Genomic DNA, 24,288 nt, shown 5'->3' with positions numbered 1-24,288 from the left:
AATAATATAAAGCACAAAATAAATACACATATACAAAAATCCAAGTAACCTGACTAACATCAAGCAATGGTATCTGACATGCTGAAAATGGAGGGGGTGGGGGTGGGAAAGGGGAAGGAAATGGGAGGGGGGTTAACAGTTAAGGGTATGGTATAAGGAAATAGATACATGTGTCATGGTCTTACCTTCTTGCTGCTCTCCTTCGTTTGACATGTGCTGGCGGCCATCTTGGTTTCTGGGTTTCTTGTAGCCTCCCACCCTGCGGCTTCTCCTTCCCACTGGGAGGAGCTGGATGCCTAGCTCATATATATAGGAGGTCTGTGGCTTCAGTTCCTTGCTTGGTCCTCCTGTGTTCACATGCTTCTAAGACTGCTGCTGCTTCTGGTTCCTGATCCTGGCTTCGTCTGACTACCCTGCTGGTTCCTGATCCAGGCTTCGTCTGACTACCCTGCTGGTTCCTGATCCTGGCTTCGTCTGACTACCCTTCTGGTTCCTGACCTCTGGCTTCGCACGACCCTGCTTCGGTTTAGCCATCCGTTTGGACTTTTGCCTTACAGCTTGATTTTCAATAAAGCCTTCTTATTTCCACTTATCTCTTGTTGTACGTCTGGTTCATGGTTCCATGACAACATGTCATATTTGTATGAGGAAACATGTATATGTCACAGTGTAACTAAGTGCTATTCAATATTGCTTGCTATGTATATCTGTTGTAAAAACGAATAAAAAGAGTTAAAAAAAAATAAAGAGCCACCAAATGTACTGTATCTAGGACATGGCCTACAACTGTCACCTTCCTTGTGTCAAGCCACTTATAACCCAGAGACAATGTCAGAAGCATCTTACCTGGGCTAAAGGAGATAAAGGTCCTAAGAACTGTTTTCAGATGAAAGTAAATTTTGCTTTTTATTTGGAAATCAACGTCCCAGAGTCTGGGGGAAGAGTGGAGAGGCACAAAATCCAAGTTTCTTGAGACCCAATGTGAATTTTCCACAGTCAGTGTTGGTTTAGGTAGCCATGTCATCGTCTGGTGTTGGTCCACTGTGTTATATATCAAGTCCAAAGTCAGTGCAGCCATCTACCAGGAAATTGTAGAGCACTTTATGGTTCCCTCTGCTGACAAGCTTTATACAGATGCTGATTTCATTTTCCAGCAGGACTTGGCACCTGCCCACACTGCCAAAAGTATCGGTACCTGGTTTAACCCCTTAGTGACCACATCGCATTCCAAGAGCTATATTTTTTATTTTTTTTTCATCAATGTACCTGTATGAGGTCTTATTTTTTGCAGGACAAGTTATAGTTTTTAATGCACCATTTTAATGCACCTTTTTACTGACGTAAACAAAGGGGGTTTTAGCTAAACAATGGGGTTTAATCAATCATTACATGTACCTAAAGGTACATGTAATGATTGATTAAACCCCATTGTTTAGCTAAAACCCCCTTTGTTTACGTCAGTAAAAAGGCATATTAGTGGTCACTAAGGGGTATTAACCCTTTCATGACCAAGGGTCATTGATGCCCCAGTGTCCAGGTCAAAATTTACAAATCTGACATGCGTCACTTTATGTGGTAATAGCTTTGGAACACTTTTACTTATCCATGCCATTCTGAGATTGTTTTCTCGTAACACATTGTACTTCATGATAGTCATATATTTGAGTCAATATATTTCACCTTTATTTATGAAAAAATCCCAAATTTACCAAAAATTTGGAAAAATTCTCAATTTTCCAAATTTCAATTTCTCTGCTTCTAAAACAGAAAGTCATACCTAATAAAATATTTGTTACTTAACATTCCCCATATATCTACTTTATGTTGGCATCATTTTGGAAATGTCATTTTATTTTTTTAGGACGTTAGAAGGCTTAGAAGTTTAGAAGCAATTCTTACAATTTTTTTTAAAAATTCCAAAACCCACTTTTTAAGGACCAGTTCACTTTGTGGGGCTTACATAGTGGAAACCCCCCATAAATGACCCCATTGTAGAAACTACACCCCTCAAGTTACTCAAAACTGATTTTACAAACTTTGTTAACCCTTTAAGCGTTCCACGAGAATTAAAGGAAAATGGAGATGAAATTTCTAAATTTCACATTTTTGGCAGATTTTCCATTTTCTAAAAATGTTTTCTTTAACACATTTAGGGTTAACAGCCAAACAAAACTTAAAATTTATTACCCTGATTCCACGGTTTACATAAACACCCCACATGTGGTCGTAAACTGCTGTACTGGCACACGGCAGGGCGCAGAAGGAAAGGAATACCATACAGTTTTTGGAAGATTGGCAGATTGTGCTGGATTGGTTTTCTGAACGCCATGTTTTTTATTTTTCTGCCGATCGTCTTGTGCAGGGGCTCGTTTTTTGCAGAAAGTGTTGAAGTTTTTTTTGGTACCATTTTTGGGTACATAGGATTTTTCGATCATTCATTATTACATTTTATGGGGCAAGGTGACCCAAAAATTGGCTGTTTTGGAAGTTTTCATTTATTTATTTTACAGTGTTCATCTGAGAAGTTAGGTCATGTGATAGTTTTATAGAGAAGATCGTTACGGACGTGGAAATACCTAATATGTATACTTTTTCTTATTTATTTAAGTTTTACACAATAATAGCATTTCTGAAACCAAAAAAAATGCTGTTTTAGTGTCTCTATAGTCAGAGCCATAGCTTTTTTATTTTTTGGGCGATTGTCTTAAATAGGGTATCATTTTTTGCGGGACGAGGTGACGGTTTGATTGGTACTATTTTGGGGGGTCATACACCTTTTTGATCGCTTGCTGTTGCACTTTTTGTGATGTAAGGCGACAAAAATGGCATTTTTTACACAGTTTTTTTTATGGTGTTTATCGGACGGGGTCTATCATGTGATATCTTTATAGAGACGGTCGTTACGGACGCGGTGATACCTAATATGTGTAGTTTTAGAATTTTTTTTTTTTATAGGAAAATGGCAAATTTTTTTTATTTTACATTTTTATTTATTTATTTTTACTTTTATTTTTTTCAATTTTTTTTTTATCAAGTCCCTCTTGGATCATAAAGATCCAGTGGGGCTGATGGCTGTACTATACTTTGCAATGCTTTTGCATTGCAAAGTGTAATACATTCAGATGCCCTGTAGGTGGCAACAGCGGATGCTTTTGCAAAGCGTCCGGTTGCCAGGGCAACCATCGGGGCTGCCATCGCAGCGCAGCAGCCCCGATGGTGGAGAGAGGGAGCCACCTCCCTCTATTAACCCCATGGATGCCGCAGCCACGGCATCTATGGGGTTACAGAACTTACAGCAGAACGTCAGCATAGAGCTGACACTCTGATGATGGCGGCTCAGGAATGGAGCCGCCGCCATCAAACAGCAGGGGAGCAGCGCTGGAAGGGGGGGGTATGTCACGCCAGCAGGGGGCGGACTCAAGGAGGGGGCAGCACTGGGCACAGATGGGCTGCACAGATGGGGGGTGTCTGCACGCACAGATCAGGGAGGGGGGGCGCTGCACAGATGGGGGGCTGCATGGATCGGGGGGGCCACGAGGACACTGATTTCAGGCTCTGATCTGCAGAGCGCAGATCAGAGTCTGAAACCGGCATTTTAACACTGCCGCGATCCGATTGGTTAGTCTGCACAGACTAACCAATCGGATCGATTACCGGCAAGGGACCACTCTGATTGGTCCCTTGCCGGCATTACTGCACTGTATGCTGTCCGTGACAGCAATCAGGGCAGGGGCAGAAGCTTTAATCCAAGCGCTTTGCAGATTGCGGTCGGGAAGGGGTTAATAACCACAGTATCACTGTGCTTGATTGACAAGCAAATTCGCCTGACCTAAAACGCCTAGAGAATCTGTGTGGTATTGTCAAGAGGAAGATGAGAGACAGCTGACCCAACAATGCAGACGTGCTGAAGGCCGCTACCAAAGCAACCTCAGCAGTGCCACAGGCTGATCGCCTCTATGCCACACTGCATTGATCTAGTATTTCATGCTAATGGAGCACCAACCAAGTATTGGGTGCATATGCTGTACATACGTTTCAGTACGCCAACATATTTGTATTAAAAATAATTTTTTGAATTGGTCTTATATAATATTCAGATTTTCTGTGATACCAACTTTTGGGGTTTCATTAGCTGTAAGCCATAATCATCAACATTAAAAGAAATAAACCCTTGAAATTGATCACACTGTGTGTAATGAATCTATATAATATGAGTGTCACTTTGAATTGAATTGCCGAAATAAACTAACTTTTCGATTAATATTCTAATTTATTGAGGTGCACCTGTATAATGGTAGTTGCACTTTAACCCCTTAGTGACACTTGTACATTTACAGCATACATTGGCATCAGAGGAGTGTGTAGCTGAGCCGGCTATACACTGTTGGTTTAAAACAGCTGATATGCTTGCAGTGATTGGGATCACTGTAATCCCAGCCTTGTGGTCTCTCTGGGGACTTGCTCTGACCCATAGCTGCTATCCTATATCTACACACATGCCTGTTATTATATGTGGATACGTTGTTATGGCAGTTTGGGCCCTTGTGAAGGCTCACAGGCCTGCCATTGTAAACTTCCTATTAAAGGGGTTGTCCAAGTTAATTTTGTATTCTTTGTATGTTTCTATATAAACAAAAGTCATGGATTTTCAATTGTTTATCATCTTCTATAGTTGTCCCTTTCTCATAGCTCACTGATTGGTGACATCAGGTTCTTTGCTTGCTCTGATGATGTTTCGTGCACCAACCTAGGGCTGCAGGAGGGAGCAGTCCTGCCCCTGTACACGGAAACGTCACTGAAGTCTGATCTGTGGGCTGTGCTTGCTGGAGGGACAAGCCACACTCCCTGCAGGCTTATCTGTCTCGTCATGCTCCATCCATCCTTAAGCTGAGAGCTGTCAGGCATGTCCAGTACATTCAGAAAGCATCCTCATAGAGGCTAGCTTGATAGCTGCCAGTGTATGTGGGCTATAAGAACATCAGCACTGATGTCCGAAAACTGGGCGAAGCATGTTGACACAAAACCACACCCCCTGTATGTTACTGGTGGCCTAGCATTAGCTTTTATATCCCAATAAGCAGAAGAGGAATTCTAGTCACAGTGAAAGCTAACAGGTATAGGGGAATGGTTACAGGACTGGAACAGGTAAAATACTCTGCCTGTATAAATGAAAGAAGCACAAGATGTAAATGGCCAGGAGACCAACCAGAAGAAAGAATGTCTGGGTGAGGTCAGTAACTACTTGGAAGAGCTGCAGCAGGAAAAGATCCATCTGTTTTAGCCAAGTCTACTTTCACACTCGCGTTTTGGCTTTCCGTTTGTGAGATCCATTCAGGGCTCTCACAAGCGGTCCAAAACGGATCAGTTTTTGCCCTAATTCATTCAGAATGGAAAAGGGTCCGCTGAGAATGCATCAGTTTGCCTCTGTTCTGTCACCATTCCGCTCTGAAAGCGGACACCAAAACGCTGCCTTCAGCGTTTTGGTGTCCGTCTGATGAAACTGAGCCAAATGGATCCGTCCTGATACACAATGTACCGTATTTTTCGCCCCATAAGACGCACTTGTATCAGCTGGAGGGAGGAGGGGCCGGTGTGGTCACTGTACTCCGGCCCTGCTGCTCACTCACTGCTTTATTGCTTAAACCTTTTATAATAATAACTTTAATTTGCGTCATTCATAAAGTGACGTGACGTCAGTGAGTTACGACCGGCCACCCGCCCTGCTCTGCCTGCTACAGGACATTTACTAAGTAGTACAGATGGGGCTGGGGATCGGAACGTCAATTAAAGTTATTATTATAAAAGGTTTAAGCAATAAAGCAGTGAGTGAATGGCGGGGCCGGAGTACTGTGACCGCACCGGCCCCGCCACATTTGCATGACACCGGCCCCTCCCAGAGGTTTAGTTATGGTATATTAGGGCCTCTGTGGATGCCACTATTATGGGGTGGGGGATATGTGGATGGCACTGTTATGGGGTCGGGGACTGTGGGTGACAAATATATAGCAGTGCCATCCATAGATCCACCCCCCATAACAGTGCTATCCACAGATCACCCCCCCATAACAGTGCCATCCACAGATCACCCCCCCATAATAGTGCGTCATCCACAGATCCCCCATAATAGTGTCATGCACAGACCACCATTAGTTCAAAAGCACACTTTATTTTTCTTATTTTCCTTCTCAAAAACCTTAGGTGCGTCTTATGGGCTGTGCGTCTTATAAGGCGAAAAATGGGGACGGATCCGTTTTCACAATCTGGCAACAATAGAAAACGGATCCGTCCTCCATTGACTTATGTTAAAGATAATACAAATGGAGCCGTTCTGAACTGATGCAGACGGCTGTAATATCTGAACGGATCCGCACAAAACTCGAGTGTGAAAGTAGCCTAAGAGGACCAAGACAGTGCGGGGAGAGGGGAAAGGCAGTCTTAGCTGACTCCCACAAATACTCATGAGAAGAACATCACAGAATGTTGTTACATGCCCCACAGCTCTGTAACTGCATGTAAACAAAGTAGTACAAAGCCAAAACAGTACTAGGTACGTGTGTAAATAGCATTTTTCTTTTGTTAGACCTCACTTAGCTAATGTATATATTCCTGACTATCAGATTTGCAGTGTTATTTTTTTCCTATAACTTGGACAACCCCTTTAAGCCCTGCCTGTGACTGTATGATAGTACATTCAAATGTTCTAGTTCTCTAGGAGGACTAAAGATTAAAAGTAAAAAAATGTTTCTTAAAATATAAAAAAGTATTTTTAATTTTCAAATCACTCTTTACCAATTTAACATATAGAAGTAAACAATAAAAAAATAAACATTTGGTACATCCAAAAATGTCAAAACTATTAAATTTCACTTAAGTGGACAGTGAAATTTATAAAGGCAAAACCCAAAAAACCATAGCAGAATTTTATTTATTTCAATTTTACACAACATTTTCTATGCTATTTTCCAATACACAATATAGTAAATTAATTGATGCCACTAAAAATACAGCTATCTGAACCAAAGGGATGAAAAAAGTTTTGTCTCTTGGGAGGAGTAGAAGACAAAACAAAAAAATTAAAATTGTCTGTGACCCCATGGGTTAACAATCATCAATACAATGGACTATGATAGAATGTGATTTTGCTTTGTGTGTAATATATATATATATATATATATATATATATATATATATATATAATTAAAAAAAATACTTATGAGTGATGACATGAGCTGTAATAATAAAGCATAGAAGTATTGTACCATTCTAAAGTGTGGATGCCTTTTCATTCTATGTTTTTCCTAATTTTTTTGTTTTTTTTCTACATTGTAGATTCATACTGAAGACATGAAAATGATGAAGAAACACATATGGAAATAAGTAGTAAAGAAAAAAAGTGTTAAACCAAATATGTTTTGTATTTTATATTTTTCAAAGTACCCCCCTTTCGCTTTGGCAGCTTTGCACATTTTTGTCATTCTCTCAGCTTCATGAAGAAGTCATCTGGAATGGTTTTCCAACAATCTTGAAGGAGTCCCCAAGGTGCTGAGAACTTGTTGGCTGCCTTTCTTTCACTCTGCGGTCCAACTCATCTCAAATCATTTCTGTTTCGTTAAGGTTGAGGAATTGTGAAGGCCATGTCATCTGATGCAGTACTCAATCACTCTTCTTCTTTATCAAATATCCCTTACATAGCCTGGAGGTGTGTTTGGGGTCATTGTCCCGTTGAAAAACAAATGAGGGCCCTACTAAATGCAAGCCAGATAGGATGCCTTATTGCTGTAGAATGCTGTTTTAGCCATGCTGGTTAAGTGTGCCTTGAATTTTGAGTAAATCAGCAACAGTGTAACCTGCAAAACACCCCCACACCATCATAGCTTCTCCTCCATGCTTCACTGTGGGAACCATACATATAGAAGCCATCCACTTCCCTTTTTTGCAACTCACAAAGACCTGTCAATTATCTTCATTTTGTGGTTCCTAAGTAGTGTCTTCTTTGCAGTAATTCAGCCATAAAGGCCTGAATCTTATAGTCTCCTCTGAGCAGTTGGATTTTATTTGACATGCTGTTAATGTGTGGTTTCTGAGCATTAGAAGTAACTCTTAAATGGTTGTCTCACTTTGGCAAATGGCATTTAGTATGCATAGGAAGCTAATACAAGGCACTTATTGATATATTGTTAGTATCCATACTGCTTACTTTGCTGGCTGGGTTAATTTTTCCATTTCATTATACACTGCTCACTTCCATGGTTACAGCCACCCTGCAATCCATAAGTGGTGCTCATGCTTGCACACTATGGGAAAAATCACTAGCCTATGTGCCATGGTCCTGGCCACCAGAGAGTCCAACACTTTTTTTCCTGTGGTGTGTAAGAACGACCTACACTGCTTGATTACAGGGTGGTCATAACAGTGGAAACAAGCAGTGTATAATGTGATGGAAAAATGAAGCCAGCTATAAAGGAAGCAATATGGATAATAGCAATACATTAGTAAGTAACTTGCTTAACTTCCTCTACATAATAAATGGTATTTGCAGAAGTAAGACAACCCCTTTAAGGTGCATTTATACTGCTCAAGAATTGGGCAGATTATCAGGAAACGACCGTTCCTCTGAATAGTTGTTCCCAACAATCTGACCATGTAAATATGCCACTTATCCCCCAAATGAATGAGTGAAACGCTCGTTTATCGGGAGATCCTGTCATTCATGCAGGCACCACTGATCATGGCTTCTGGGCAGCAGACCATGATTCTGTATGAGGATGAGGGACCGCAATAGAGATCCTTCGTCCTCATATGGTAAAGGAGATCGCTGCATGTAAACACTTCCTCCCCGACAATCGGCTGCTCAGTCGGCCCATGTAAATACAGCTTTAGTCTTCAATTTCCTGAGGGAGTCTTCATTAGAGCCAGTTTCTTCATATCCTTTGGGTTTCATGACTACGCCTATGTATACCTTTATGTCTTAAAATATTGATGGGTTGTCATTTTCTTTATGGATAAGTAAAGAGTGTTTTTTGCCATAATGTGAATTAATAGTAGAATAAGACTAAACTTTGTATGAAACTGTGTACTAATCTTGCCTCTGCACAACACAACTAATGGTCAAGAAAGTCCACAAATGAACTCTGGACAAGGAATACCTGTTATTTGAAAACCATTCCAAGTGACTGCCTCCTGAAGCTGACTGAGGGGTTTCCAATAGCATGCAAGGCTGTCTTCAAAGAAAAAGGGGGATACTCTGAAGAATATAAAATATATTCTGATATGTTTAACAGTTTTTTGTTTAATTCTATATGTGCTTCCATCATTTTCACTGGCACTGTAGCTACTAAAATGTTGCCTCTGCTCTGAAATAATTTTCTTTCACTTTTTTGTACCTCCAGCCCGAGAAACTTGGAGATATTTGCATTTCCCTACGTTATGTTCCAACTGCTGGAAAATTGACTGTCTGCATTCTAGAAGCCAAAAATTTGAAAAAAATGGATGTGGGTGGTTTGTCAGGTAAGACATCTCCTCTGCTCTGTGCTTCCCTTTGCTGTTTCTTTACTGGCATTTGCAAATTTACCTAGATTTACTCTTGGTCTTAATCATGAAGATTTTACAAAAGTCTATCTACATGCTAATATCACAAACCTCTGCATAATTAAATCAAATAAGGATAGTTGAAAAATATATCTGTTTTGGAATAGCCAAATCCTGAGTTACTGATGGCGTATTCACAGAATAGGCCATCAGTAAAAGACAGGTATGGGTCTAACACAATGCACCCACACCGATTAGCTATTCGGGAGTAGCTGCCAGAAGTGTTATGTTTACCATAATGGAAATGGGTGTGGGTTCATAGTAAAGGGTGCATGGCTTAATATGCAACATTTACGGGAAGATTTATCAAACTGGTGTAAAGTGGAACTGGCTTAGTTGCCCATAGCAACCAATCAGATTCCACCTTTCATTTTTCACAGCTCCTTTGGAAAATTAAAGGTGGAATCTGATTGGTTGCTATGAGCAACTAAGCCAGTTCTACTTTATACCAGTTTGATAAATCCCCCCCCCCCCCCCTTAGTTCCAAAACTGTGTAACAATGTGGGAATACAATTCTGCCTCTAATTCAGCCAACCTATAAATAGTATAATGTTAGGCATACGTGTCTAACCAAGCACTAAATGTGTCATTCAGTACGAGGATTAGTAAGTCTGCATAATTTCGTTTTTGACCATTCTTTTCCTTGAGGGAGAAATGCGTATGATTAATAACCCTTAGATGTGATTTTGAGATATAGCCTTCTGACGGCTTCTTTGAGAACTAGAATGTAATGATGCATGGGTAACGGGCAAAATCTTGTTGTTTTCTGAGGTCATCAGTATCTGATCGTGGGGGTCTGACTCCTGGGAGCCTTGCGGATCAGTTGTTTGAGAAGACAGCTGTCATGGAAGGTGTACAGGAAACAAGACAATGCAAAATGAATATATGACTCACTGGATCCAAAACAAAAGGAACAAAAGGGAGACCCCTGCATCAGACCTGGCTCTCTCCCTGTCTGCTCAGCTGTCACGGACGGTGTACAGGAAACAAGACAAAGCAACATGCATATATGACTCACTGGATCCAAAACTAAGGAACCAAAAGGGAGACCCCTGCACAAGACCTAGCACTTTCCCTGGCTGCTCAGCCTATGCAAAGATCCCAAAGCTGGATGGTTGCATATCCACGTACCTCGACTATATAACCCCTGAACACCCTACAATAGTGAGGGGACACGACCACCGGCTCCCTTACACCAGACACGGAGGGAGTCAGGGTCACCTGGGATCCAGCAAACAGAAAATCACAAATAAATGTACAGCATTTATCTTGTAGAAGGCAGGAAAATAGGATCAGCATGCACACACACTCCAGGAAGAAGTATAAGCCGCCCAGTAAAGCATTATGGGGAGGAATTTAAAGGGAAGCAATCAGTCCAACTACATGACAGCTGAGAGAGGCTAACGAGATGAGGAACTGAATACCACAACAAAGAAAACTCAAGGAGGAGGTTCTGAAAGGCCTCTATCAGAGCTTCTCAGCTGTCTGGTTGTGACATCAGCCTATGCGAAAATCCCAATGGTGGATGATCGCATATCCACGTACCTCGACCATATACCACCTGAACACCCTACAATAGTGAGGGGACACGACCACCGGCTCCCTACACTAGACACGGAGGGGGTCAGGGTCACCTGGGATCCAGCAAACAGAAAATCACAAATAAATGTACAGCATTTATCTTGTAGAAGGCAGGAAAATAGGATCAGCATGCACACACACTCCAGGAAGTTGTATAAGCCGCACACTAATGCATTATGGGGAGGAATTTAACCACTTCAACCCCGCTAGCTAAAACCCCCTTAATGACCAGGCCACTTTTTACACTTCTGCACTACACTACTTTCACCATTTATCGCTCGGTCATGCAACTTACCACCCAAATGAATTTTACCTCCTTTTCTTCTCACTAATAGAGCTTTCATTTGGTGGTATTTTATTGCTGCTGACATTTTTTCTTTTTTTGTTATTAATCACAATGTAACGATTTTTTGCAAAAAAAATGACATTTTTCACTTTCAGCTGTAAAATTTTGCAAAAAGAACGACATCCATATATACAGTTTTCGCTAAATTTATTGTTCTAAATGTCTGACAAAAAAAAAAATGTTTGGGCAAAAAAAATATAGTTTGGGTAAAAGTTATAGCGTTTACACACTATGGTACAAAAATGTGAATTTCCGCTTTTTGTAGCAGCTCTGACTTTCTGAGCACCCGTCATGTTTCCTGAGGTTCTACAATGCCCAAACAGTAGAAAAACCCCACAAATGACCCCATTTTGGAAAGTAGACACCCTAAGGTATTCGCTAATGGGCATAGTGAGTTCATAGAACTTTTTATTTTTTGTCACAAGTTAGCGGAAAATGATGATTTTTTGCGACAAAAAATAAAAAATTCTAGGAACTCGCCATGCCCCTCACGGAAAACCTTGGGGTGTCTTCTTTCCAAAATGGGGTCACTTGTTGCGTAGTTATACTGCCCTGGCAATTTAGGGGCCCAAATGTGTGAGAAGTACTTTGCAATCAAAATGTGTAAAAAATGGCCTGCGAAATCCGAAAGGTGCACTTTGGAATACGTGCCCCTTTGCCCACCTTGGCTGCAAAAAAAGTGTCACACATCTGGTATCGCCGTACTCAGGAGAAGTTGGGGAATGTGTTTTGGGGTGTCATTTTACATATACCCATGCTGGGTGAGAGAAATATCTTGGCAAAAGACAACTTTCCCCTTTTTTTTATACAAAGTTGGCATTTGACCAAGATATTTATCTCACCCAGCATGGGTATATGTAAAATGACACCCCAAAACACATTGCCCAGCTTCTCCTGAGTACGGCGATACCACATGTGTGACAATTTTTTGCAGCCTAGATGCGCAAAGGTGCCCAAATTCCGTTTAGGAGGGCATTTTTAGACATTTGGATCCCAGACTTCTTCTCACGCTTTAGGGCCCCAAGGTATTCAATGAGGGGCATGGCGAGTTCATAGAAATTAATTTTTTGGGCATAAGTTAGCGGAAATTGATTTTTTTTTTCTTCTCACAAAGTCTAACTTTCCGCTAACTTAGGACAAAAATTTAAATCTTTCATGGACTCAATATGCCCCTCAGCGAATTCCTGGGGTGTTTTCTTTCCAAAATGGGGTCATTTGTGGGGTGTTTGTACTTCCCTGGCATTTGAGGGTCTCCGCAATCATTACATGTATGGCCAGCATTAGGAGTTTCTGCTATTCCCCTTATATTGAGCATACAGGTAATGAGATTTTTTTCCGTTCAGCCTCTGGGCTGAAAGAAAAAAAAGGAACAGCACAGATTTCTTCATTCGCATCGATCAATGTGGATGGAAAAATCTCTGCCAAAAAAAAAAAGAGGGGAAAGGCGTCTGCCAGGACATAGGAGCTCCGCCCAACATCCATACCCACTTAGCTCGTATGCCCTGGCAAACCAGATTTCTCCATTCACATCAATCGATGTGGAAGAATTGCCGGGTAAATCCCGGTAAATCATTGCCGGGATTTTTTATTTTTTTATACACAAAGTGTTTGCCAAAGCATAGGAACGCCGCCTCCTCCTCAGCTCGTATGCCTTGGCAAACGTATCTGTTACTGCAGAGGAGAAATCTCGTCTTGCAGCGCCGCATACACCGACTTGCATGTAATCTGACAGCAGCGCAATGCTTCTGTCAGAATGCACATCAGTGCTGCAGCTAGTCGATCGGTTGGTCCACCTAGAAGGTTAAAAAAAAAAAAAAAAAGGCCGCAGTGCAATAATTTTATTAACTTTGGAACAGAACATATAAACTTTAACTTTTTGAACTAAACATTAACCTTTTTGCTTACTGGTGTTTTTTTTGTTTTTTTACCTTTATAGAACAAACCTCTCCTTCCCCATGGGTCAATGTGCAAAGCGCAAATCGCCCAAAGATGTGGCGAAGTGCGTTATGCACTTTGTCCCAGGTGAAAGGAGAGGTTTGCAGCAGCTGTATGTGAATGGGCCCTAATAGCCCTGTGTGCCTGTCCTGGTGAGATGTGATCCCTATGCTAAGTGTACCTGTGTGTAGTACTTCCGGAAACACTCCAAAGCATAGGGCAGGTTGGTCAGGACAGTCAGGACAGAAATAGCGGGTGTCACGCCTTATTCCACTCCTGCTACAGACACAACATTTTTTTCGGGGTGGCGGTCGGTTTGAGGTACCAGGAACGACACTGGGGAAATGTCGCTCGTGTAGATGGCTAACTACACTGGTGGATGGGGCCACGGAACCTCCTGGGTACAGGAGGTTCGCGATGATCTCTTCCTGAAATTTGAGGAAGGATCCAGTTCTCCCAGCCTTACTGTAGAGAACAAAACTATTATACAGAGCCAATTGAATTAGGTATATAGACACGTCCTTATACCAGCGTCTGGTTCTGCGGGACACTAAATACGGAGCCAACATCTGTTTATTGAAGTCCACCCCTCCCATGTGAAGGTTATAGTCGTGGACTGAGAGGGGCTTTTCAATGACACGGGTTGCTCGCTCAATTTGGATTGTAGTGTCTGCGTGAATGGAGGAGAGCATGTAAACGTCACGCTTGTCTCTCCATTTCACCGCGAGCAGTTCTTCGTTACACAATGCAGCCCTCTGCCCCCTTGCAAGACGGGTGGTAACGAGCCGTTGGGGAAAGCTCGCGTGGTGCCACAGGCGCCAATCCGTTCTAGAAACAAATGCCTAAAGAGGGCCACACTTGTGTAGAAATTGTCCACATAAAGATGGTACCCCTTGCCGAATAAGGGTGACACCAAGTCCCAGACTGTCTTCCCACTGCTCCCCAGGTAGTCAGGGCAACCGACCGGCTCCAGGGTCTGATCTTTTCCCTCATAGATCCGAAATTTGTGGGTATAGCCTGTGGCCCTTATACAGAGTTTATACAATTTGGCCCCATACCGGGCGCGTTTGCTTGGGATGTATTGTTTGAAGCCAAGGCGCCCGGTAAAATGTATCAGGGACTCGTCTACGCAGATGTTTTGCTCAGGGGTATACAAATCTGCAAATTTCAGGTTGAAATGGTCTATGAGGGGCCGAATTTTGTGGAGCCGGTCAAAAGAAGGGTGGCCTCTGGGACGGGAGGTGCTGTTATCACTAAAGTGCAGGAAACGCAGGATGGTCTCAAATCGTGTCCTGGACATAGCAGCAGAGAACATGGGCATGTGATTAATTGGGTTTGTGGACCAATATGACCGCAATTCATGCTTTTTAGTTAGTTAGACCCATGTTGAGCAGAAGGCCCAGAAAAGTTTTAATTTCGGAAACTTGGACTGGTTTCCACCGGAAAGACTGGGCATAAGAGCTTCCCGGGTTGGCGGATATAAATTGTGTGGCAAACCGATTTGTTTTGGCCACGACTAAGTCCAAGAGCTCCGCAGTCAAGAACAGCTCAAAAAATCCCAGGGCCGAACCGATCTGAGCTGTCTCAACCCGAACTCCAGACTGGGCGGTGAAAGGGGGAACTACAGGTGCGGCTGAAGTTGGGGACTGCCAATCAGGGTTTACCAGCACCTCAGGGATTCTAGGGGCTCTACGGGCACGTCTTTACAGTGGCTGCGACGGGGTCACTACTGCTCGTGCCACCGTACCAGCTTCAACTGCCCTTCTGGTGCTCGCCACTTCACCAAGTTGTACGGCAGTGCTGGTACAAGGTCCAGGAAGGGCTCACCACGTAATCCGACAGCACCAGCCCCACTCTGCTGCTCTTGAAGCGGATCCTGCGGTCTAGCGACACGGGGCCGGGTACGCCTGGTGCTATCAGGGACCTCAGCCTCCTCGTCCGAACTTTGGGTCAGAGAGCCACTGCTTTCTACAGGTTCGTATTCTGACCCGCTAGATTCATCAGATGAGGGTTCTTATTCCTCATCCGACTGGGTCAGAAGCCTGTAGGCCTCTTCAGAAGAATACCCCCTGTTTGACATTTGGGCAACTAAATTTAGGGGTATTCCCAAGCAAAAAAGCAAGCCTGTCTTACAAAAGGGGAGCATAGCGAAGTACCGGAGACCGCAGCGGTTGATAAAAAATATCAAAACTGATTTTTTTTATCGCCGCAGTGCGTGTAAAGTGAATGTGCAATAATTTTTTTGTCACTGCGGTGGGGCGGGCGTGTGTGAACGCACATGTGGGCGACTGATCAGGCCTGATCGGGCAAACACTGCGTTTTGGGTGGAGGGCGAACTAAAGTGACACTAATACTATTATAGATCTGACTGTGATCAGTTTTGATCACTTCCAGATACTATAAAAGTACAAATGCTGATTAGCAATACACTAATCAGCGAATAAGGGACTGCGGTGCGGTGGGCTGGGCGCTAACTGATCGCTAAACTACCTAACCAAGGGACCTAAACTATCCTAAAACCTAACGGTCAATACCAGTGGGGAAAAAAAAGTGTCAGTTTGCACTGATCACTTTTTTCCTTTTCACTAGTGATTGACAGGGGCAAGAAGGGGTGATCAAAGGGTTAATTGGGGTGCTGGGAGGTGATCTGGGGGCTAAGTGTGGTGTTGGTGGGTACTCACAGTGATGTGTGCTCCTCTGCTGGAACCAACCGACCAAAAGAAGGAGCAGAGGAGCACAGCAGCCATATAACCACATCATATTTACTAATATGATGGGTTATCTGGCTGCCGATTTGTTTTTTTGAAAATCAGCAACCTGCCAGCCACGATCATTGGCTGGCAGGTTGATGACGAACTTGTCTTTTGAATTTTGCCGGCCCGCGATGCGCATGCGCGGGCCGGCTTTCCCCGAAATCGCGCGTCTCGCGAGAGGACGCACCGGCGCGTCCACCCAGAAGAACAGGACCGCCGCAAAGACGCAATCCTGCGTACGGCATTATGGGGAGCATTATGGGGAGGAATTTAAAGGGATGCAATCAGTCCAACTACATGACAGCTGAGAGAGGCTAACAAGATAAGGAACTGAAATTCAAAACAAAGAAAACTCAAGGAGGAGGTTCTGAAAGGCTTCTGTCAGAGCTACTCAGCTGTCTGGTTGTGACAACAGCGGCACTCGCAGTAGTGCTGCAGCATTCTCTCAGCTTTTTCTAGGCCAGTGATGACACAATCATTGGTCACGTGGCCTAGGCGCACCTCAGCTCTATAGAAGTGAATGAGGCAAACTGGCACTGTACTTGTCAAGCTCACAGGAACGCATTAATAGCGTAGCAAAGGGTTGTCTGCTTTTACAAGCTCAGCCTTCTCTTCAAACAGCTGATTGGGGGGTTGCTGAGAGTTAGACCCTCACGGATCTTGACATTTGATCAGAACAAGTGCCAAATTATCTGCCAAATGAGAAGGAAAAACAAACTTCATATTAAAGGGCCACTGAGTTTACATATATCTTTTGATATATTTGTCGAAGAGTCGCTAGAATGAGGAAAGAGAAGTGCTTACATATCATACTCTCTCTCCTCACTGGAGGGGACATCATTGAGACTATAGACTTTCTTTTGAAACTCAGAACTCTGTTATATCAAAAGTTTTAAGAAAACTGAGTGACCCTGACACAGGATATGCAATTGAAAACGAAATCCTGTTTCTTGGGTGATTTGCACAGGATAATGAAAAAATAACTCATTCATTTCTTAAACAGCTGTAGTAAAATGAAAACTGAGCTCTAATTGTCAACTGTGGGCAACAACGACAGTTTTACTGTGAAATTGTTTTGATGAATAAAGCCTGATAAGAATTAGCCTGTACAAACCACACAAGGCAAATAGGGTTCGGTTTTGCTTGAGCTGCTCTATATTAGTGTAATATACAGTGCCTTGCCAAAGTAGTGGTTGCATTACATTCTGGTATTAAAATGGATATTAGGGATTTGTACTATTTGATTTACACAACATACCGGCCACTTTGAGGGTGCAAATAGTTTTACGGTGACAAAATGAATAATTTACAAAATAAATAGAAATTAAGTGGCATGCATTTTTTTTTTACGTCAAAATCAGGAGTGCATCATAAAAGGATAAAGTATAAAGGACGATATGGTTTCTCCTTTTTTGAATTCACCCCTAGTTTTGGGTTCGAAAACTGCATGAAAAAAAAAAATGACCATATGGCTATACCCTAAGTATTAACCCCTTAAAGTCAATACTTTGTGAAGTTCTTTTTTTCTGCAATTACAGATGCAGGTCTCTTGGAGTTTGTCTCTATTAGCTTAGCATATCTAAAAACTGGGTATTGTGTTCCTTCTTCCAAAAAAAACTATTCCAACACCTTCACTTTAGATGGGTTGCTTTTGTGTACAGCAGTCTTAGGCCTCATGCACACGACCGTTGTTTGGGTCCGCATCCGAGCCGCCGTTTTTGTGGCTCGGATGCAGACCCATTCACTTCAATGGGGCTGCAAAAGATGCGGACAGCACTCAGTGTGCTGTCCACATCCGTGGCTCTGTTCCGCGGCCCCGCTAAAAAAATATAACATGTCCTATTCTTGTCTGTGCTTTGCGGACAAGAATAGGCATTTATATTGCAGGCGCCTGTTCCGTTCCGCAAATTGCGGAAGGCAACACGGTCGGCTTCTGTTTTCGCAGATTGTGGACCGCAAAGAAACGGCACGGCCGTGTGCATGAGGCCTCACAGTCAAACCACAGATTCTCAATTGTATTGAAGCCTGGGCTTTGATTAAGCCATTCAGACATTTCAATATTTCCCCATAAACCACATCAATGTAGCTTTAGCAGTATGTTACATCCCAGATTGAACTCTTAGGTAGACTAAAACAAGTTTCCTCAAAAATTGCGTTGTATGTACTGCCATCCATCTTTCCTTCAGTCTTGACCAGTTTTCCTTTTTATGCCTATGAAAGGCATCCGCACAGCATGATGCTGCTATGCGTCATATGAAAATGTTGTCCTTGGAGTAATAAGTAGTGCTTTGATTACACCAGACATAACATTTTCCATGATGGCCATGTGTTTGGGGGGGGGGGGGGGGGGGGGGGTCTGCCACATGATGTTTGGCGGGCTACAGACATGTTTTCTTAGTCCCACTCTGTGGAATGTACAGTGGTCTTATGGACAGAAACTTTGATGTGGAGCAGAGGAATTCTGTGGATCAATGTTATCGTTATTGTCTTCTATGGATCTCCCTGATTAATGCCCTTGATGCCCGGTCTGTGAATTTGCTTTCTCTTGTAGTCGTATCATATTCCTTCCATTTTGGTCATTTTGGAACAAATATGTTGGATGTTCAGAGTTTCAGGTATTTTTACAACATAGCTCCTTGGTCTTGACCTCTTTCACACTAACGTATTGGTTCCGTTCCGTGCATTGGCGACTCAACTTGAATGGATCTGTGATCCATCCGTTATTCTATCTTTTTGCGTAAGTTTCGATTTTTTTACGGCACGGATCTGAACCCCACGGAAGCACTCCGTAGTGCTTCCATCGGGTTACGTTCCGTGCTTCCATTCCGCACCGGATTTGCGGACCGATTCAAGTGAATGGGTCCGCATACGTGATGCAGCATGCACGCGGCCAGTGCCCCGTGTATACCGCCGTATTCGGCCCGCACTTCGGCCGTGTGAAAGAGGTCTAAGGTTGTGTGAGATCTGACAAACTTTAAAAATGTTCTGGTTTTTATTGCACTTACAATAATTTTAAAACATCACAATAGGTAAAATCCTGTTTTGATTTCTTAGTTTCTTTCAGGCAATGCATAGTATGACTTCTCCATCCATAAATTGCCACTGGGAAATCCATTCCATGACGCATGATTATTTATTCAATAAAAACATTTGAAAATAACTCCTAGTGTAAAGTGTATACATACTGTATATCTACTTCCACTTCTACTCCGGCTCTTATCCAGAGGGATTGTACCCCCACTGCATGATTGAAGTGCTAACCCCCACTGCCAGTTCAGGATGGCCGGAACGGCTGTCCTCCCTCCCGCCCTCCACCCTCTCCCCTTGTCCTTTCTCTTTGTCCTTTCCCCACTGTCTGCTCTCTGCTGCTGGACAAACCCCCCCCCCCCCCTTTTCCTCATCGGGCCACTGCTGTAGCAGCGTCCGAATGGTTACCATGGCAGTGTACTGCAGTGTATTGCAGATGCATCAGACCCACTGGATCTTCAAGAACCAAGTGGGTCTGGGTCAAATAAGTGTGGAAAAAAAAAGTTAAAAAACACAATACTTCTAACTATAATATACTGTATATATACAGTTGAAAGAAAACGTATGTGAACCCTTTGGAATGATATGGATTTCTGCGCAAATTGGTCATAAAATGTGATCTGATCTTCATCTAAGTCACAACAATAGACAATCACCGTCTGCTTAAACTAATAACACACAAAGAATTAAATGTTACCATGTTTTTATTGAACACACCATGTAAACATTCACAGTGCAGGTGGAAAAAGTATGTGAACCCTTGGATTTAATAACTGGTTGAACCTCCTTTGGCAGCAATAACTTCAACCAAACGTTTCCTGTAGTTGCAGATCAGACATGCACAACAGTCAGGAGTAATTCTTGACCATTCCTCTTACAGAATGGTTTCAGTTCAAACCAACACACACAGACCAGTACCTGCTGTTTGATTCCCACCATCCTCTAGACCACAAACTGGGAGTCATCCAGACTCTACACCACCAGGCAGACAAAATCCCCACTAGCACAGAGGCCAAGGCGAAGGAACTCAAACACCTCAGAGGGGCACTTAAAACTTGTGGGTATCCAGTTTGGGCCTTTGTCAAAACAGAAGGAAGGAGAAGAGACCACCAAGACTACCAGTAAGGGCGAGAAGCATGACAGACGCAAGAATATGGTTATTCCATATATAGCTGGGGTGTCTGAGAAACTCAAAAGGATTTTTAATAAACATCACATTCCTGTTTGCTTTAAACCCAGCAACACACTGAGGCAACAACTGGTTCACCCCAAAGACCCAACGCCTAAACACAAGATGGACAACATTGTTTACGCAGTCCAGTGCAATGAGGAATGCTCAGAACTGTATATTGGCAAAACAAAACAACAACTACATCAGCGTATGGCCCAGCATAGAAGAGCCAAAACCTCTGGTCAAGATTCAGCTGTGTACTTACATCTAAAAGGAACAGGTCACACCTTTGAAGACAGTCAAGTACGTGTTTTGGATAAGGAGGCCGATTGGTACAAACAAGGCGTGAAGGAGGCCATCTACGTAAAAATGGAGAAGCCAAGCTTGAATAGAGGTGGGGGGTCTAGACATATATTGTCTGCCACGTATAATGCTGTCTTGACACCTTTTTCTGGGAAGTCTTTATCACCTACTGACTCCAATTAGGATAATGGAATCAACACCTTTGACCCAATGCTGGGTCTAATTACCAGATGTGGATTCAGTTACAAATTTATTCCCAGAATTTTTTGTACAATCACTCAGAATTGAGAAAGCTCTTTGGAAGAACGAGTGAAACGTTTTCAAGAAATCTACAGTACGTCCAGTTGCTTTGATTTATTCTTTACAGATATGTTTCAGTTCAGCAAAATTCTTGGGATGTCTGGTGTGAAACGCTTTCTTGAGGTCATGCCACAGCATCTCAATCGGGTAGAGATCAGGACTCTGACTGGGCCACTCACGAAGGCGTATTTTCTTCTGTCGATTTACTTCTATGCTTTGGTCCTGTTGCAACACCCATCTTCTGTTGAGCTTCAGCTGGTGGACCATGTAAACATTCACCTGCACTGTGAATGTTTACATGGTGTGTTCAATAAAAACATGGTAACATTTCATTATTTGTGTGTTATTAGTTTAAGAAAACTGATTTGTCGGATATATAAAGCAAATGCTTTATATAAATATAGAAAAAAAAACGGATCAAAATTAAAATTATGCAAATGATATTGACCTGTGAGATGGACAAAAACATCTCAAAAAGACTTCAATCAAGAACCTGATTATTTTGTGCAATCAGTAAAACAGGGTAGGCAAAAATATAAATGGTTTATTTTACAATAGTTTAAAATTCATCAACATCAATTTTTTATAATATACAATGATATGCAGTACCCAGAATTCACCTCTATATGGTGCCAACAAAACACTACTCAACTAACACAATAATATTATGCAATGCGGCTTTTAAAAAAAAAGATATACAATCAATGGATTATGTGGAAATCTCAATCAAGAAAATGACAGATACAAGCCCTTTCTCTGCCCCAAAATGATGACCAAATCTCAGATAATGGTAGTATTGCAACAAAACTTATACATTATTGGCTTGATATAAAACTAGGGAATATAAAGATTCCCAACAGAGTTTCTCCAAAAGAATCCCCTTTATTCAGTTATATGCATCTTAACTGAAATCAAAAAGAATACTGATGTAGCAACTAACGTTACACGTCCGCAAATGAGAGGGTATCTGGCTAAGTTTCAAGCCAATTAATTTAGATCAATACTATATAAAACAAAAATATACATTACCCAAGGGTTAAGTGATGTGCAGAGTCTTGGGGCAGCCAGCTCTCAAGAGTTTTTCCCGATAATCCAAATGTTTTTCACGAGATCTATAATCCAAATGTTTTTTTTTTTCTCTTTCTCTTTTTCTTTTTGGGGCTGGTTTCTTAACCCAAATGTTATCAGATGAACACACCCTCCTAGTCTGGAACTTTCCAATCATTTTTTCTTCACATTAGATCTATGTTTGTTGAGTCGATTGCGCAGGGTCTGGATGGTACGCCCTACATAACGGAGATTAAAGGGACAAGTGATAAGGTAAATAATATTGGATGATCCACAATTTAGTTCGTCTTTAATTTTAAAAGATTCCTCATTTAGGCCAAAAAAAGTGGTGGTAATGTTTAAAGTTTTTTTGGCCTAAATGAGGAATCTTTTAAAATTAAAGACGAACTAAATTGTGGATCATCCAATATTATTTACCTTATCACTTGTCCCTGTAATCTCCGTTATGTAGGGCGTACCATCCAGACCCTGCGCAATCGACTCAACAAAAATAGATCTAATGTGAAGAAAAAATTCCTCCAGCATAGCATCTCCAGACATGCTACTGTCCACCATCAAGGTTCGTTTTTTGGATTCACGGTGACCCCGATTGAGCAAGTCCGATCAAACGGATATAATATAATCCATATTTTGAGAAAACGTGAGATGTTTTGGATCTACAAATTAAACTGTTTGAAACCATATGGCCTGAACGAGGCCTTTGAAATTAATTTGTGAATTCTAGTCTTCCCTCTTCCTTTTTCATTTCATACCAATAACAGATAATCATCATTTTTCACTAATTATCTCTCCACTACACTAATTAACAAACTATACATAACTGTGTCATTCTACAAACCAGACATTAGAATTAAGTAGCAATTATATTTAAACTATTGTCTGGATATCCTGCTTTTGTTGCTACCCTATTAAATGAATAGATGTGGTTTTTCATCCTTTTTAAACTTTTTATCTATTCATTTAATTTATTTTCAATTAGTTTATGCTTTAGATCAGCAGCAGCTTGGAATCAATATATTATAATTATAAATATATTTTAGATCCCCCAAAGATTTTATTATATCTTAACATCATCTGAATCATCCGATATATAATTTTATTCATTTCACATTTTTCATTTTACATTTATATTGCCTCAGTCTGAAATTACGTCCTCTTAATAGGTCCTAATGCGGTAAGCCAGTGCAATATGAATGTACTGCCAAGTCCCTTAGCATCTAGCCGGTGCAGTACGAACACATCGCACTCCAAGTCAGTCCGGCCCGACATTTCCCTTCCCTGACGTAGCCTCAGCGTCCAGTTACTAGGAGACGGAGCGTGACGTCATCCTACACACAATCGGCGGCTCCCTCAAGTAACCGCCCCCTGCATTCAGTAGCTGCTCCCTCCTCCATAGACGCCTGCGGTCTCCTATTGGTGGCGGTCACATGGTATCGTCATGTGACCGCACCACATGACCTATTAAGGTCCTGCATCCACTGCATTCTCACATAGAATAACGATTGCATTTTATTAGTTAAACAAATCGTAACATTTTGAAGGATCTCCCATTGGTAGGGACACTTAAGCCACATATTAACAAACGATTCTAAAAACATTTGAGTTGTTTTAATCTTTCTGTATACCTAGCTCTGAGAGCCTATTCAGCACCGCCTATTGACCCGCCTTTACCCCGCCCCCTGTGTGTTTTTTGGCGGTTTTCTATTGTATTTAAATATATGCATTTTTATTTATATGTATGCAAGACATTCTGTACCTGAGGAAGGGGTTAAACCCCTAAACGCGTTGTACTACTTTGCCTGAATAAACGAGCATCGATATTACTCCAACCTTTGGGTGATTTTGCGCCGTGGGATTCTTTTATCTCTTTTATTTGAATCACTGGCCTTCTGCGGGATTCCAGGCATCCCTGAACAGGAGCATCCATCCCGGGCTGCACATCATCCGTTGCAAGGAGTTTATGGGAATTCGTTTTATGTCCTCATTAGAGTTGTGCCTAAATCAGCACAACTCCATCAGGTGAGCCTCCCCAGTGGAGATACCTATTTTATATATTTCCTAACTTTATTACCCTATGGTGCGCCATTCTTTTTTGTTCTCTAGTGGAACGACGCCTGTTTTCCGATAATGTCCCGTTGATGTCATTGAAGGTTTCTTCCTCCACCCAGCCACGTACAACACCAAGGGTCCCCGAAAGGGGAAGTGAATAGATTTTT

At 42.1% G+C, this 24,288-nt stretch overlaps 1 protein-coding gene across 5 annotated transcripts in view; it reads left to right on the top strand.

Moving 5' to 3' along the window:
* LOC122933299 (synaptotagmin-2) overlaps window positions 1–24,288 on the top strand; it is a 574,820-nt gene that overhangs the window by 448,486 nt on the left and 102,046 nt on the right. For all 5 annotated transcript variants that reach the window (XM_044288196.1, XM_044288199.1, XM_044288197.1 and 2 more), the window contains one exon: window positions 9,390–9,507. In XM_044288196.1, the coding sequence (XP_044144131.1) occupies window positions 9,390–9,507 (118 nt within the window). The remainder of the gene's footprint in view (window positions 1–9,389; window positions 9,508–24,288) is intronic.

The sequence above is a fragment of the Bufo gargarizans genome, chromosome 3 (genome assembly GCF_014858855.1).
Source record: "Bufo gargarizans isolate SCDJY-AF-19 chromosome 3, ASM1485885v1, whole genome shotgun sequence".
NCBI classification, from domain to species: Eukaryota; Metazoa; Chordata; class Amphibia; order Anura; family Bufonidae; genus Bufo; species Bufo gargarizans.
The sequence above is the reverse complement of the archived record's forward strand: the minus strand, read 5'-3'. Positions and strand labels throughout refer to the sequence as shown.